The sequence below is a fragment of the Ailuropoda melanoleuca genome, chromosome 3 (assembly GCF_002007445.2).
Source record: "Ailuropoda melanoleuca isolate Jingjing chromosome 3, ASM200744v2, whole genome shotgun sequence".
Classification (NCBI taxonomy): Eukaryota; Metazoa; Chordata; class Mammalia; order Carnivora; family Ursidae; genus Ailuropoda; species Ailuropoda melanoleuca.
The window spans coordinates 138,157,955-138,176,414 of NC_048220.1; the positions used below are offsets into that span (position 1 = coordinate 138,157,955).

Consider the following 18,460-nt stretch of genomic DNA (forward strand, 5'->3'; position numbering starts at 1 on the left):
CGTGACCTGAGCCGAAGGCAGAGGCTTAACTGACTGAGCCACCCAGGCATCCCTACAAATTAATTTTTGATTAATATTCTTCACTCTGTTTTGTTCAATTCATTCAATATATCAATGGAACTTTAATCCTGTGTTCAAAGTTCAGAGAGTTTTTTTTTTTAAGAGTTAATTGAGAGACATTTTTTCTCAATTGTGCAAATTATATGTGTGGTACACAGAAATTAGATAATGATTTTCCAATAAGATGATGTGTAGATTTGTTATTCTAAATTGAAATTCAGTCACTTGTATAATTTAAATTTAGCATCGTGCTTAGAGTATTTACTGTTTCATAAAAGCGGTCTATCAGTCTGCATTGCCTCATCCTGCCTCGATGCCAGGAACAGGCATAAAGTCACAAGGCAACAGAGGCGGAACCCATGTGAAACAAAAGGTTCTTTCAAAACCCAGCATCGTTTTCTTTGGTGGAATTCCTGACATCATCAAGTCTCAGTAGCCACTTATTTCTTAATTAAGTTAATAAATGACTAATTGATCCAGTAAGTAAATGATTCCAGGCAAAGCAAATGCTCATACAATGTAAAGACCAACTAAATAATCACATAACAGACAGGATAGGTTAAGAACGATCAACTTACTTACTACTCATTCACTCATTCATTCATTCATTCATTCACTCATTCAACAAATAAGTACTGAGACACTGGTTGGTAAAAACTCTTAATCAACAGATTGAGAAGAGTCAGTAAAGAGAAGTCATTTAAAATAGGGAATCAGTTTTTTTAAAACTATTTAAAGCTGTACTCATTTGGTTTCAAGTTAATTGTACCAGTGTTCACTAGCCTTACAGAACCTGGGTCATTGATTTAAAAATGGGTCTGCTCATCAGAGTGCCAAGAAAATATTCGTTTAGAGCCCTGAAAATATTCGTTTAGAGCCCTGCCTATCCCTAGACTCTCTTCCTTGCATCCTCCATGATTTCCTTTTTTTCATTTCTTTAAAGTGAGTAAGGAACCTAAGACATCTGTGAAGCATTTTGAAGAAAGAAATTCTCTATGTGCTTATAATTTATCCCTAGCCCTTTATAATTATCTCATCCATAATTAATCACATAACCCTTTAAAATGGGTTACCATGGGGCGCCTGGTTGGCTCAGTCGGTTAAGTGTCTGCCTTTGGCTCAGGTCATGATCCTGGGGTCCTGGCTGGGATCCAACCCCACGTCAGGCTCCCTGCTCAGCAGGGAGTCTGCTGTCTTTTCCCTCTGCCCCTCCCCTGTACTCATGCTTTTTCTCTCTCTCTCTCAAATAAATAAATAAAATCTTAAAAAAAAGAAAAAAGGATTACCATAAAGGAGTTTCACCAAAGTGTTAAAAAAACAAAAATTTAATCTTTATGCAGTTATATCTCCTTGATTTACATATATTTATTTAAATAATATAATTACAAGTTAAACTGGTATGAATGGATTTGGAGACAACTTAGCTAGCTTCTGGTGAGGGAAGGAGGGCTTTGTAGAGTGGACAGATGACCATAGATTCAGGGGGAGCCAGTCAGGTAGGGTTATGAAATGAAGCCACTTACAGAAGCTTCTAGAATGCATGCTGGGCATTGTGCTAGGCACTGGGACACCAAAATAAGTCTTCTGAAGACATTTTTACTTATAGACTTCCACTCTTGACAGCAAAGATCCACATTTTATTTATTTTTGTGTTCTTATTTTTTTATTGAGGTATAATTAACATACAGTGTTGCATTAATTTCAGGTATACAACATAATGGTTCAACTATTCTATCCCATACTCCGTGCTTACCCCATAAGAATAGTCATAGCTGTTACTAGACAAGGCTGTTACAGTGTTCTTGACTGTATTCTCTGTGCTGCACCTTTCATCTCTGTGACTTATTTATGTTGTAACTGGGGGTTTGTACCTCTTAATCCCCTTTATCTGTTTCACCCCCCACCCACCTCCCCTCTGGCAACCACCAGTTTGTTCTCTATGTTTAAGAGTCTGGTTTGTTTGTTTGTTGTTTTTTTTTTTTTTTTTTGGTCTCTTTTTTCTTTGTTCATTTGTTTCTTAAATTTTACTTGGGTGAAATCATTTATGTTTCTCTGACTTATTTCACTTAGCACTATACCCTGTAGGTCCATCTATGTTGTTGCAAATGGCAAGATCTCACTCTTTTCCATGGCTGAATAATATTCCATTGTGTATATTTACCACATAAAGATCGACACTATAGATCCAACTTTTATATGTGCTGCCGAAGTGAGCACTAGATCCAACTTTTATTTTCATTATTTTCCCCATGACTCGTCTTCCTCCTCCTATTCATCTTTTGCATCCAATACTCAATGCTTAATACTGAGCCTGGCCCACACTTGGTAAGTGAATTATTTTTAAATTAATCAATTATTTTCTAAAATAGTATCAGTATTAAAAGATGTTCTATAGATTAGCAGCACATAGTGATAAGAATCATAGGGTGTATGCCTTTAAACAATAGTTTTTCCCTTGTTACTTAGGGGAGGTTCACCTCTCTGGACCTCAGTTTCATTATCTGCAAAATGGGGATAATAACAGAAGTGTAGCACAGTTGCTGTATTAGCGGTGTTAGTAATGGTGAAGAGCTGAGAAGAGTACATAGTAAGTACACAATTAATATTATTATATTGTCTTGTAAAAAATATTTGTTCAGTTGTAACTTAAAATTTTAAATATACCACCATAGCTAATACCTAATTTGTTACTACCATATATTCATAGATACTATTCTTTTGAATAACTGTGAGGACTGGTAATGACACTGCTACTCATTTTTTATTGTTTTTTCATCTAAGAAATACTTGATTGTGGGAAAAGTAAATGTAAGAGAATATTTAGGGTTTTTCTAACCAAAATTTATATACTTAAACAGTGTTTGGATATTTGGGATTTTTATCAAATATGTTGATTTATCTTTGACTATTATTTTCTTAAGATCCTTAAACATTTGTATAAAAAAGATTCAATCTCAAGTGCTTTTTACTGTGCTTTTAATAATCCCTGCAGGTTGCTAAGGTTTTGTTTTTGTTTTTTGTTTTTGTTTTTAAAGATTTATTCATTAATTCATTTATTTAGGGAGCAAGTGGGGGGAGGGCAGGAGGAGGAGGAAAGACAGAATCTCAAGCAGACTCTGCACTGAGCATGGAGCCCAACACAGGGCTCGATTCAGGACCCTGAGATCATGACTTGAGCTGAAACCAACGTCAGTGTCTTAACCGATTGAACCCCTCAGGTGCCCCACTAAGGTTTTTACATTAGATAGATCTTTAAACCTTTTTTCCCCTTAAAAAAAAAAATATCCTTAACTAATTGAAATTTCATCTTTTAGAGGTCATGAAAGCTCGTCAACAAAATAGAGACATAAAAAGTAGATATAATTCAGTTTACTTTTGGACCTCTCCTTCCAGAAAGATCAATAACAACACCAAAATACTGATACATAAAAAGTACAAGCTTCCTACTTAATTGGCAGAAATTTTATTTTTCTGTTTGGACACAAAGCCACAATTTCTTTTTATAGGAGTTATGCTTATTTTCTTTACATTTATTTATGTTTTTGAACTCTTATAATTGGCTCATTTTATACCTAAAATTAAAATATTTGACCTCTTGTTAAGGAACAACTTGTGTATTAGAGAGTGATGCCTGCTGATTGTGGGAGATGTTGTAAATATTTAGAAAAAGGAGAAAGAAGAAAGTGGGAGGTGGGAAGCCCAATGTTGGAAAGAGATTTTTCTCAAACTTAGAATAATCTAATTGTGAAAGAAATTATTTTATAAAGTAAAGTAGAAACATGATACAAATGAACTTTAAAATGATAAATATTATTTTTAGATCAGAAATATGATATTATAAACAGACCCTTTTACTCATGTCTGAGATTTAAAATATGATATAATTGTGTAGAATAACTGGAAACATTGAAAAGTTTCTTTTTCATACAGCTTTGCTGTAAATTGCCTTTGGAGATCCAAATAAGCTTGATCTCCTAGAGGATGATGGACTTCACAACACAGGAAAAAGATGTTGGCATCATGATGACTTAGAAAGAGGGCTCCCTGGGGTGCCTGGGTGGCACAGTGGTTAAGCGTCTGCCTTCGGCTCAGGGCGTGATCTCGGCGTTATGGGATTGAGCCCCACATCAGGCTCCTCCGCTATGAGCCTGCTTCTTCCTCTCCCACTCCCCCTGCTTGTGTTCCCTCTCTTACTGGCTGTCTCTATCTCTGTCAAATAAATAAATAAAATCTTTAAAAAAAAGAAAAAAGAAAGAAAGAGGGCTCCCTCTCTCTAAGATCTCAAAGGTAATTAGTGTCTTAGTGACAAAGCCTAAGGATTTATGTAAATTACAAAAAAAAAAAAAAAACTTTCCTGAAACACAGGAGTGTTGTTTTGTAATCAGATTTGCAATGTCAAAGAACTATTACATTCAGACACTGAGAATCCCGAGGTCTAATCAAAATAATATATGTCAGATATTTGTTTGAAAATCCTTGACCACTGTTGACTTTTGTCTTCTGAGACTTGGTTTGCTATTTTTATATTTTCCAAGTCTCATTGTTGTCCGCTTGTAAAATGAAGTTATTAGTAATTACTTTTTCTATTTGATGGATTAGAATATTTTTATTTACAATTGCAGTAAAATAAATAAAGTGCTATAAGGAAAGCATAACACCCACTTGACAAGTCATAGAGTGAAAGATGACTTGTGTTTCTCTGTGGTTGGAATCAGCTTGTCTGATGGATTCTTTTTTTTTTTTTTTTAAGATTTTATTTATTTATTTGAGATAGCAGGTGAGAACATGAGCAGGGGGAAGAGGCAGAGGGAGAGGGAGAAGCAAGCTCCCCACTGAGCAGAGAGCCAGACATTGGGCTCAGTCCTAGGACCCTGGGACCATGACCTGAGCTGAAGGCAGATGCTTAACCTACTGAGCCACCCAGGCGCCCCCCGTCTGATGGGTTCTATAGTTTAAAATGTCATTTGATGGACATAGGAACTGAATACACATTTTTCCAAAGAAGACAGACAAATGGCTAACAAGTACATGAAAAGGTACCAGCATCACTAGTCATCAGGGAAATGCATATCAAAACCTCACATCTGTTAGAATCATCATCAAAAAGACAAGAGATAACAAGTGTTGGAAAGATGTGGAGAACAGGGAACCTTTATGTGCTGTTGGTTGGAATGTAAATTGGTGCAGCCACTATGGAAAACATTATGGAAGTTTTTCAAAAGATTAAAAATAGAACTACCATATGACCCAGCAGTTCCACTTCTGAGTATATATTGAAAGAAAATGAAAATAGGATCTTGAAGAGATTTCACTCCCACGTTCATTGCAGCATAACTTACAGTAGCCAAGATGTGGAAACAACCTAAGTGTCCATCAACGGACACTTGGATGAGTGGATAGAGAAAACGTGGTGTGTGTGTGTATGTGTGTGTGTGTGTATGTAAAATATTACTCAGCCATGAGATAGAAGGGAATCCTGCAATTTGTGACGACATGGATAAACCTTGAAGACATTATGTTAAGTGAAATAGGTTAGACAGAGAAAGACAATTATGATACACTGTCACCTATATGTAGAATCAAAAAATGCTTAACTCGGGGCGCCTGGGTGGCACAGCGGTTAAGCATCTGCCTTAGGCTCAGGGCGTGATCCCCGCGTTATGGGATCAAGCCCCACATCAGGCTCCTCTGCTGACAGCCTGCTTCTTCCTCTCCCACTCCCCCTGCTTGTGTTCCCTCTCTCGCTGGCTGTCTCTATCTCTGTCAAATAAATAAATAAATAAAATCTTTAAAAAAAATGCTTAACTCACAGAAACTAGTAAAACAGAAAACAAATTGGCAAAAATCAGAGCTAGGGATTGATATCACCTTTTCATAATATCCAGCCATTTATCTATTTAAGATTATTTATTGATCACATACCAATATATTTGAACTCCCAACATGTATTTAATATATATATTAAATAAATATATATATTATATATATATCTTATTTTTTGGAATATATATATTTTTTGGAATATATATATTTTTTGGAATATATATATTTTTTGGAGTATATATAGAGAGATATAAAGAGAGATTCTTTGCTATGTAACCTTCACAAATACAATGAAAGCTCTTTACACACATGATTTAGATATATTTTCTAAGCAAAGCTTTACCTTTTTCTTGAAGTGTGTGTTGTAGTAAGCTAATTGTATCACTTAAAATTTCAAAATTTATGTGTGCATAAAAATATCAGCATATCTTGATAGCTATCAAAAATTATTATGGCTCTATTTTGTTTTTGCCTTATGTATGTTTTTCCTGTAAGTCTAGTAGAGAGATTTATTTCAAAGATTTCTAAGTCTGCGGTAGCAACTGGAGTTGTGTAGGAGTAGCTGAAACTCTGTTCTAGAATTAAATTTAAAACACTGATGGGCAGTTTCCCTGCTTCGATGGATTAAACATGTTTTCTAGGGAGTGCAGATACTTACAGTGCAAGATTTTGTCCTTGACTGCCCATTGATAATTCTGGAAAAAAAAAATTTGTGGTTGAGGTCTCCTATCTTGAGAAGTTGTCAAGTGGCAGGTATGTATTTGGAATCAATATGAAGGGCAAATTGCCATAATTTGAATGGACACTTTCAAGTACGATGGAGTGAGAACATGTTACAGGCCAGTGTGTGGCTGGCATTTGGGGACTTTCGGTTTAATAGATTGTGACAATCTGCGTTGGTCGTTCACAGTAGTAAAATTGTTGTGGACTGGCTTGAGATCATGATTTTTTTTTTGGCACCGGGTTTTTATCCTGTCACTCTGTGATTAAGTAGGAGAACATAAAATGGAAACCTGAATATTTGTTTCAAGTATTGTTAGGGAGAATGTTTGAGGAGGCACACTTTTTCACTTGCAGGCTTAGATGCTGTTGTTTGGCATCTTGCAAAGACACAATGTCAGAGATGCTGGTGAGGCTTTAGAAGCTGTGTGAAGGGGACTCCAGTGCCTGGGGCATTTGGCCATGACAGCGTGTTCTGGGCAGTCACTGTGTGTGACCAGCACTGTACTGGGAGCGGAGCTAAGCATGCTGCTTTGAGGTTTCAGCCAGAAGAATAGTCAGGCTACCGCTGAGCCTCTATTATTGAATGTTTTAGAACTTTTCCTCCTAGTCAGGGAGAGCCAACATTTAAGGTATTGTGCCTGTTTCAGTTTCTCTTCACCTTACTGTTACTGTGATGGATCTGTAATTACAGAATCTCGGACTTTATTTCTCTGGCATAAGGAGAAATGTCCCTCTAGCTTAGCAAACCCATGAAATTGGCTGGTAAAAACAGCCTTGTCATGTCTGGGGAGCTAGGATGGTTATTGATTTCAGAAGTGGGTCACTGTTTTTTAGTGATGATGAGCCCTGAAACTTTATATTGTCTTTGTCATCATCAGTAATTTCATCCAGATACATTCCCGCTGTAAAAGTAGACAGAGGTAGGATTCGTAGAAATAGGTATGTATGTTGACTACTTTAATATTATATGTTACCCATAGTCATTACTTTGTTTCTATTTTCATGGTTCCACACCTTCATTTCTTCTTCTCTGCAGTCTTTTTAAACAATTTGACAATATCACTCCCTTCCTCCTCAATGTTACCTTTGTAACGGGAACCTTCCTCAGACAGTACATTTATCATGATGAGCTCTAATGATTATACGTCTTTCGGGATTTAAAAATCTTTTAATGTTTTTGAAATTGGGATGCTTCTTAATGTGACCGTTGCTCCCCTTTTTCTTTAAGCCATTTGGGATGGATTTTCTGCCACTTGTGAATGAAAGCATTATTAAGTCCCAACAGCAGAGCTGCCACCCCCGTGCCCTCCCTCTTGGTGTTTCCAGGCTCGCCCCTGATGCTCCCTGAACGCCAGCCCAGTGCTGCCTTTCCTGCCCTCCTCACCTCATTTTATAGATTTATTCTGATTCTTTCTCTCTGCCAGTAACCCTCTGCCTTTCCAAAGTCGGCGGGTCAAGCCACTGTCTTCTCTCAGCTTTTCCCTTCACGCAGGTTTGGGCACCCTGATTGCAATCGAGGAACCTGTGAGATCCCACTCTTTTTTTTTTTTTTTATATCATTGTGCAATGTGATATTTTGTTTACTAGATTCATGCTTTCATTTTAAAACAATCATAATTTTAAAAGAAGAGCACATTTCAATTTTAAAGGCAATGTTCACATTAAGATATTTCACGTATGAACTAAAATTTACACTTAACAAAAACATGCTACCCCAGGTTTACTAATGTCATTGTTTCACATTTCACTATTAGCAGCGTACCCATCGGGATCGGACCTTGGCTCTGGGTGGTCACAGTACGCGCCCCTGTTCCACCTCAGGTTGTAAGCGTGGCCGGGGCAGGAGGGGCAACTCCTCACTGTCCTCTGCTGGCTCCTTTTCCAGAAGCACCACCTTTTCAGTACTTCTTAAAGATGGATGTATTGTTGACATAGTGTCATATATAATGTCATAAGGTCACCGATGAAAATGCCTGAGATCATGCTTTAGGAGACAGGAGTGTGAGACACCGAGAAGACCCTCTCCTGTCCTCACTGGCCCCATATTGTCAGCAGCTTACACATCTGTGCCGAGCATGAGCGCTGCTGTCCCCTCCTGCTCTGTAGTCTCTACAGAAGCTTCCTCTTTATTTTCAGACAAAGTTTATATCACTAAGAATAATATTCAGGTGGGCCTTATGTCTGTGGTGATGTTTAGGTTGGTCCCATCCTCCTCGGCAATTAATGACTCACGCAACAGCTCAAGGTGGATTTCCTGGCTTTCCATGTAATGTTCAACTTTCTACCACTCCCTCTTCTCTCAACACACGAGTAGAACAGTCATCCCCTTGTGTTCGACATGGGACTCTAACACTCAGATCCCACATCTCTCCACCCAGTCATCATATCTTCCACCATAGCCACGAGTGACCTGGTGTCTCTGATTCTGTGAATAACATCTCTTGTCTCACCGCCAAACTATCAGGTAGAATTGGACATGTGTCTGCCTCCTGGCTTTGCCTTGTACTTGTGTATTCTGAATATGGCTTACATGGTGCTTTCCATAAATATTGCCAGATGCTGTTTTTAAGTTTGAGTTGCAAGCATCAAGTTCCAGAAAGTCTTGGATCCTACTTGATTGATGCCTCTACCCAGGAAGCCAGCAACCCAAGGGTATACATTCTCTGGCATTTGACTGAGGCCAAGCCATACAGTAGTCCTCATAAGGTTTCAAAAAAGCAGCTTTCTCGAGTTGAAATTAAAAGGTGTCATAACAAATACCATTCAGAGAAACGCTCCTAATGCAAAGCCCATTTTACTTAATGTTACATGCTCTACTAAGCGACCATTATTGATTTTACAGTCACAGATCGTATATTACCTCAACAAATACTTATTAACGGGTTGCTCTCTATTAGATAGTGAGCTAGATGTGGGGAATTGAACATAGACTGAGACAGATTGAGTTTTTGCTTTAGTGATATTGAGTTTTGATGGCTATTAATTATTCTAGTATGTTGTCCTAATATATTATTAGGACAAGCTGTAATTTTAAATTTCTCTTTAAAAGGAAGAAGCAAGGATGGATATACTTTTATGTGTGAAGAGTGCATCTGGGAGACAACAATGCTGTGCCTATTTCTCTGTGCCTATTTTTCTGCCTATTGAGTTGGGTTTTGATATTCATGACATCTTAGTTGCAAATACCGAATTGCAATTTTGGTGACCAGAGTGATTACACAACTGAGGTGTTCACTATTGTGTTTTTCATGTCACTAATTTATACGAATCTACACGTTCTCTGCGACCGTTATTAATAATACAGCTTATGCTTCTTCTTCAGTTCGACGTGATCATAATCTTATACATATCGCCTGTGGAGTGAGTGGAAGGTTCTAAAAATCCCATACGTTCAATTATATTCAATGTTAAAATATCAAATTGGATACATAAATGTGTGTGTGTAAATGCATGATTGCATATCTATATGTGACAGTAATATTTGGAGTATTCTCATGGCCAGTTTCTTTACTCACTTGGGTGCAACCATAATGGAAAATTATGAAAGTGATGCCTAATGATGAGGTGAAGCTAAAAGTCAGTCTATTGCACTAATATATTTGTGTTTTAGCACATAGGATCAAGAACAGGAAGGGGCACTGTAGACACATGAGGAAAGTAAATAGCTTTAGATGTGGCCACACACACATGGCGTTTGTTAGTTTGGTGTGAGAGTCAAGGAAGTTAATGTCTGAGAGTCTTAAGTTGAAGCCACTGGCGAAAGCTAAAGGAAGATGAGAAGAGTTCTAGAAGTTTCTAGCACCTCTAAGTAAAAGATAAAAAGGGACCTGCCTAAAGAAAAGGAAGAGGGGAAAAAAGATGTGATAAGCAGTGTTTAGAAGTCCTCAATATTTACATTGCCTAATTCATATCAGAGTGTAGTTTCTGACTTGAGTTCGGCTCAGCTGCCGAGATGTTAACAGCAAAGAAGAGTAGTCACAGACAGGTGTGTTTTGGGTTGTAAGTTTGCATGTCAGATCACCTTCAATCGCCTGAAATACATTTTACTCACAGTGTCAACATTTTGGCTAATGGCCAGTCACTCAGACCAAACCCTGGAATCATCTGGACTCTTCTCTTTTTGTCTCACTACCACACGCAACCTATCAGTAATCCTGACAGTTCGCTTCAAAATATGTTTATAATCTGACCCCTTCTCATGATCCACTGCCAAGGACCAAAGATGCAGATGAAAGATTACATCAAGGAATTGACTGTTGGGTGCAGGTCAATAGACCTTTCTGCAATGATGAAAATTTTCTACATTTTTACTATCCAGTACAGTCAACACTGGCCACGTATGGCCATTGAGCACTTGAGATGTGAATAGTGCAACTAATAAACTGGTTTTTTAATGTTACTGAGATTTACATAGCCATATGTTGCTAGAGGCTACCATATTAGACCGTGCAAGTCTAGCTAATGGAATACTTATTGAATCCCACAGTGTGCAAGGGATTTGGAGATCCTGGAATTTGAAGTAGGTGGGACCTGCTAACCTGGGAGAAGAAAGAAACAGGTCTCTGTGACAACATAGCATGAGGGCCTGGGAGTGATGGAATGAGAAGACACTTGACATGATAAGAGGTCATGGGTTACAAATTGGGGGCAGGCAGCTCAAGAGGAGCAAAGACCTCATCAAGGAGCTTATCACTGAACCAGAGAGGAGGACATCAAATTAATGGTGGTATGAGAATGCTAGGTTGGTCATTGAATTGAATGAGTGTATGACACCAGTGTCCATCAGTTAATTGTTGAAGATGACCATATCTGATGTCAAAGTCTATTGGTTTGCAAACTGGTCTCCATACTCAGAGGGCAGGGAGAGACTGGAGAAAGAAGCAGACACTCTAGACTGGTAGGCAGCAGGTTGGCAAGTGAACTTATTTACAAGGCTCACCTTGGGTGGCTACAGGACAAGTAGATTTCTGCAGCCACTGGCCAGAATCTTAAAAGTTTATATAGGTATTAACCAGGTTCAGTCACATACCCAGTATGGATAACCTCAGCGCCACATTTCTACCTCAAGGCTGTATTCTTAGAGCAGCTTCTGGGAGGGGGAAAGGCAAGCAGACGCACATCCGAAGGACAGAGGAGGGAGTAGGGAGCCTCCAGTGGCCCCAGGTCTAGCTCCAGGGTTAACCTATCGTCATGTCTTCTTGATGACCTCCTCCAATAAAGTCGTCCATTGCTGGGCAGAAGGGGCTAAAGAAGGAACAAATTTGAATCATAAAATATAAAATAAGATTTGCACTTTCATTTTGTGGGATGGAGGTCAATAAAATAGAGCATTGAATGAAGTCCTTGAATTGAGAGCAAGAGAGTTTGGCCTTTTAAAGTGCACATAAAATTTTAACATGTTACCAAGTATAATGTAAGTTTACAGTGATTCATGTTGGGGAAATAAATGTTTAGAGTATTTCATAGAGTATTCATGAAATCTTATCACATATGGACATAAGAGTTCAAATTGAGAAGGACACTCTGTATATGGGGGCTACCTGCCTTTGCTATTATCATCATCCTGGCCAACTTTTCTGAATTTCTTATTGCATCATCTGTGAAAGTACTAGGGATGTCCTTTAGATAGCATTCTGTCCCTCTGGCTTACTTCACATCAGTGGGGCACAACCCTCTTGTAAGCTTTGATTTATCCAGATTGCTGATTTGCAGCAGCACAGGCCTTTCTCTGACAGCTGTGGTTCATCCCAGATGCACGTGTCAACAGAGCGCTGGACGGGATGGTACCGCCCTGCTACCATTGGTTCCCAGGCTCCCCCATAGTCGCCTCATGGGGGAATAAGAGACGGAAGCTGAGACTAACCCAGCCCTGCTTGTATTAGTCTTCCCAGACTGCCACAGTAAGATGCCACAGTAGACAGAGGGGCTTAAACAGCAGAAACGTCTTTTCTCACAGTACTATAGGTCAGAAGTTCAAGATCAAAGTGCTGGCTTGGTATGTTTTTGGTGAGAACACTCTTTTTGGCGGCTAGCTTCTCTCTGTGTCCTCACAGGATGGAGAAGGAGCTCTGGTCTTTTCCTCTTTTTGCAAGGACAAGAGTTTCTCCCTTATAAACCCCGCCCTAATACCCACATTTAACCTTAATTACCTCCCTAAAAGTCCCATGTCCAAATGCAGTCACGTCGGGCATTAGGGCTTCAGCATATGGATTTGGGGTAGGGTTGGGATCACAGATAGGTAGGAGTCAATATAGCTGCTCATGCATGTGAGGGTGTCGTACAGTATGGTTTGTTGTTTTGTATTTTCTGGACACGGAACTCGTTATTACCAAGTCAAAATTTCAGTTCAGGAATTTGCAGACTAGCATTCCGCTAGCACTAGAAAGACTTCTTACCCAGTAGTTGCATAAAGAGAATGAAGAGCTGTTGTATGTAAGAATCTGTAGGAAAATGTCCACTGTACTCATTGCCAAAGGGAACCCAAATCAAAGGGATGAATTTTTCTGTATCAAATTGGTAAAAGCAGAAGAGGATAATAAAGGCCAATATTGTTAACATGGCAGGGAGGGGACACGACCACGGCAGTGCTGGTGGGCAGCTCTGCTGCAGGGGAGGGGACGTGCCCACGGCGGTGCTGGTGGGCAGCTCTGTTGCACCAGCTCGGAGGCAGGGACATGTGTTTGGGCTCTCAAAAGTCTGAAACAGGCACCATTTCCTGCTTCCATCAATACCACCTCTAGGAACTTGCCTATCGAAAATGTCACAGTAAAAATGGGATAAAAATGACAAAAGATATGTAAATTTGGTGCATTATGAATGCTAAGTATTCATTACATTTTTAGGAAATGCGCTGCCCAGGTGAGCAATTCATTACATTTTTAAACTGTAGAATAATTTTTGTTGATGTAAGAAATAGTTCATGATGCAGACTCCTTGGGGGCTCAGTCGGTCAAGCGTCTGCCTTCCGCTCAGGTTGTGATCTCAAGGTCCTGGAGTCGAGCCCCGCATCGGGCTCCCTGCTCAGTGCGGAGTCTGCTTCTCCCTCTGCCCCTCCCCCACTCGTGTGCACGCTTTCTCTCTCAAAAAAAAAAATAGTTCATGATATGTTGCTGAACAAAAATTTAAAGAAAAACATCAAAAAGCACTACATTAGTAGTACTCCATTATGTAAATCTCATTATACAGAGTGAGTTAAATCAGAAAAAAAATCCTATCAAGTCCTGTAAAAATCCTATCAAGAAACCTATAGCAAAATACCAAAGTAAATATACTTATCTGGGATGCCAGAATTACTGAAGATTGCTCTTCCTTTGTTGTTGGTTTTTTTTTTTTTTTTCTTTTGTCTCCCTACATTTTCCAGGTTTCCTGGATTTAACACAGATTAACTACTAATTTTAGTGGATTAGTTCTCATTAAAACTAAAGTGCTTGGCCATTTACTGCAAAGTCAGAAGGCTCACAGCTCTTTACACTTACCGTGCGGCAGCCCACGGCTTGCTTCTGGTGGCTTCACGTGGTGCTCCTTCTTTTTTCGTGCTGGGAGCTTAGACAATCGGCAGTGGAGGTTGGGCCGTCTTAGCCATTCCCACACAGGGATGGCCAGTGGTTGAATTAAGTCTGGATGTGAAAAATTATGAGCCGTGAAAATTATTCCGCGTCATTTCCATTCAGGCCCAGAGGTTGTCTTGAGTAGCCTTAGATCCGTACTGTGGGTTAAGCTCGAAGGTTTCACTTTTGTTCTGAGTCGCTATAAGGAGAGAGGGGGGTAGATAAACAGACTTACTTATTCCGTATAGCGTGTGGGTCAGAGTTGTCCAGTGCCCAAGGATATACCTAGATTCATTGCCTATTAAATCCCATATTTTATTATGACAGGTTTCTCTCATACTTTTAAGAGTAGCATTTTATAAAAATTGGTGTTTAGACTAGCATTTATGAGGCAGCAGCCCAGATTATGGGAAATAGGCCAACACATCAAAGGACTCTAAAATAGAAATAAAAAGGGAGAAAACCTGAGTTCTAGGCCCAATTATATAAATACCTTTGGGACTGTAGACAATTTCTTTGTCAAAAAACAGGTTGGCAATCATACTAGTCCAGAACCTGGATTCACATGGGCCCAATAAAATTTAGAAAACATGAAAGTGAAAATAATGATTTAAAACGTGCAAGACTCCTCCTTTCTCGGCCTCAGGCTGTCCTTGTGTAGAGTCCCCCTTTGGAAACCACTGACATAGATACAAGTGGAGATGGTGGGTCGCGGAGGGGAGTGACATCGCACCCAAGAGCTGCCATTTCCTTTCTTCTTGCTTTCTGCCCTTGTCCCCTCCCCCCACCTCTCAAACCTTTCCTAATTAGAGGGGCTTGGCTTTCAGGCTATGTTACCTGGGCACAATGTTTGTTGATCTGTTTATCTAAATCCTTATAATTATGAGGCTCGATCGAATAGTACATACGAAAGCAAGTGGAATACGAAAGTGTACTTTATTCTTCTCTTCCCAACCCCACCACCTTAATTATTTCAATCATTTCATCCTGTTGGTATCCATCACCTAAAATGCATTCTGCTTTTTAGCCAGGGTTGCATTTTGCTATACTATGTTTACTTTGATCTTTTTTCTTTGCTCACATCCTGATGACTAATATTGTTTTCCCAAACCCTCCTATAAGTTCTGTTTGTAACACATGTATCATTCCAATGCTACTCTAATCCTTATTGGTAATATTATTTTAAAAATTTACTTAAAAAATGAAAACAAATCAAAACTAAGTTTCAGTGTACAACGAGAAAATTAGGTGACACATCTTGTCATATACTTGAAACAATTCTGGAATAGAACCCTTTTCAGTCAGCGTAGCCCTAAATTATTAACTATTAACAAATGTATCAGAGCACTAAGGTTCCTATGGAAGTTATATTGCTCACTGTAAAAGCCAGGCTGCCCAGTTACAGTATAATAGGAAATACTTTTTAACATTCACATAACACTGATTCCTGGAGGGACACGTAATATGATAGCTCTAGGCAAGAAAACCACCTTTGTTTACTCCCAGACTTTTATATGAATAGTGATTTTGTAGAGCCCTGGTAAAAATTGTCTTTGCTTAATTATTATTCCCCCTGCTGATAAGCATCTCTAGGTAATATATGTAACAAGTACTTTGGTCTTACTTGTTTGAGAAAGATAATAGGAAAAAAATAACTTTTAGGATGCTCTTTTCAAGTTGTACCTGTGTGTCCATTTATGAATTGGGCTAAAGCAAAATGGTACTTCAACTGGTTTCTTTTTTTTAGACTCAGTATTTCTTCATTTCTTTACTCTTTCTTATTATCTTACTTGCCTTTTGCTTCTTATTATCTCTCCTTCCACTAACTCAAATGCAAAACATGCAGCTGTGAGTATATCCTGGAATTTGGTTGGGGTGATAGAGGAGAAACCATTCCTTTTACTTGTATTCTTTCCCGTTCTATAATGACGTCATGTGCTTTCTCTGTAGTTCATAATTTTCATTTTTTTCCAAAGGTTACTGCTTAAAGTTGCCTGATGGTTATGTCTGTGTGTACAGTGGCCACATCCTATCACATTAAGCATGTCCTTTTGCATTGCAGGAGCTATGCCTGTCCCAGACCAGCCTTCGTCAACCTCAGAGAAGACCAGCTCCCTGAGCCCTGGCCTGACCACCTCCAATGGGGATGGCTCTGAAACGGAAACCACCTCCGCCATCCTGGCCTCGGTCAAAGAACAGGTAGAAACATTCCATTTTTGTGACCTACTCATGGGAACATATTAGAAATTGTTCTTTCAGATGAACAAGGATGACTCAGTGACATTGAAAGAAAATCATGATTTTCTAGCAGAATGTTGGTATTTATTATAAAAATATTAAAATGGGATTATAATTACTTTTGACTTTATGTTTTAATTCATGATTTAGGCAGTTTTCCTTGAAAAAATATTCCACTGGGGGGGGAACTTTACAGTTAAAATTCCCAACTGGGTGAAATTTTGGTAGATTTGGTGATGGACCTGACATTTAATACTGTTATATGCATGAGGCCAAATAATTGGTCTTTAGGAAATATAAAGTCTAAAAAAAGAAAAGAAAATATAAAGTCTAATCAACAATCAAAATATATCCACAAGTATAAAAAATTAGTATGGTGACAGCAGATGAATACTGTGTTGGGTCGAAGCAAATTGGTCTAGAAGTTTTCTACTGTTTCTGAAATGGACCTGGAAGAAGGCATTTTAGAATTTTCCCTATAAAATGAATTACAATCTGAATAATTCTTTCTCCAACATTCCTTTTCTTTTAAATGGCTAAGTAAATAAAATCTGAAGTCATAGATTTAAAAAATTATTTCTTAAAAGTCATGTGTTTTGTAAATAAAAGGTGGTAAGTAATCAAAGAAAGCTGGAAAATCAAGATTTTTTTTCACTTCTTTTAGCATGTGCCAAAATGTAAATCATAATTTTAAAAAAGTTGAGAAAGCGTCCTGTGTTTGGGTTACATGATTCGAGGGAGGCTGAATACGCAAAAGAAGTCAGTGGTCCTGCTCTCAATAGAGTGGCTGAGGGAAGATCCGTTGACAGAAGGGATCAATGATGCTATCAGTCAAACCTGTGTCACCGGGGCAGGAAGTGTGCTGCTAAGTAGGTACACAGAGGAAAGTTGAATAGATTAATGGATAATCTGGTTTGTGAAAATGGTCAGTAAGCAGGGAATTGGGTTGAGGCACGGGCTGTATTGCTGGATTAGTTTGCTTCTGAAAGCCCACCCCTGAGAGTTTGCTGATTATTTTTGAGGGGGAATAGAAGAAAGGAGCAAAGATTCATGTCAGTTCCCATAATCAAGTTATCGCTTTGTGAAAGCTGGTTTATGTCATGGTTTCTTATTCATATATCTAGAAGTCTTGCTGACCCATTACCTTTAGAGTATGGACAAAATGTAAAACAGAAGGAGTAAATTTAACAAGAAAATGACAGGACTTGTCTGATGAAAACTGTAACATTTTATCAAAAGACATAAAGTAATTAAGAATAAAGGACAAGGCGTTCTGTGATCCTACGTAGAAAAAAAACTTGGTTATCGTAATAATATTACTCTCTCCCAAATTAAGATATAAACTTGAGGCTGTTGTAATAAGACCTTGTGGCTGATTGTTTCCTTGGCAAACTGGATCAAACAAAATAGATCGTATTGGAAGCATAAATATATGGGAGTTACAAGGAAATTTTAATAGAGAGGTTTGATCTTACCAAACATGCTCATCACTGTAGTGTCCAGTTGGTCTAAAATAGAAAGAATGTTCTCTCTGTAGGACATGACTGAGGGTTCAGAATCACAAGGACATATTCAACGTAAAATAGTAGAAAAAATAGGCCAAGAGAAAATATGTGCCAAAATATGACAAAGTGTTGATATAGTTAATATATTAATGCTTCCTAATGTTGATGAGAAAAAAAGAAAAAACAAAATAGCAGAATAGAAAACTAAGCAAAAAATGTGAACAGGTGTTCACAGAAGAAAAATGCAAAAAAACCCAATAACTATATGGAAATGCTTTCCACTCTACTGTAGTAATCAGGGTTATAAAATTCAAGATGAAAATGTGATTTTCTTTAATCTATCAGATAGACAAACATTAAAAAATAGTATATGTTATAATCTAGCTAGGGTTAAAGTTTAAGGAAATTCATAATCTTTATCACTCCATACGGGAATATGCAATGCTGTAATCTTTGTTTAAAATGATATGTTGCTGTGAATTGGCATGTACAGTGTTCAGTAACCTTTGGTTAGTCATGCTTAACATATGTAGTATAGAAATGGGTGATCTAGACCATAAGATT

General features: G+C 38.3%; 1 protein-coding gene across 1 annotated transcript in view; it reads left to right on the top strand.

Annotated features, from left to right (window-relative positions):
* Positions 1-18,460, top strand: part of CTNND2 (catenin delta 2) — a 966,176-nt gene that overhangs the window by 156,354 nt on the left and 791,362 nt on the right. The window contains exon 2 of the mRNA XM_034657085.1: positions 16,216-16,352. Coding sequence (XP_034512976.1) covers positions 16,216-16,352 — 137 coding nt within the window. The remainder of the gene's footprint in view (positions 1-16,215; positions 16,353-18,460) is intronic.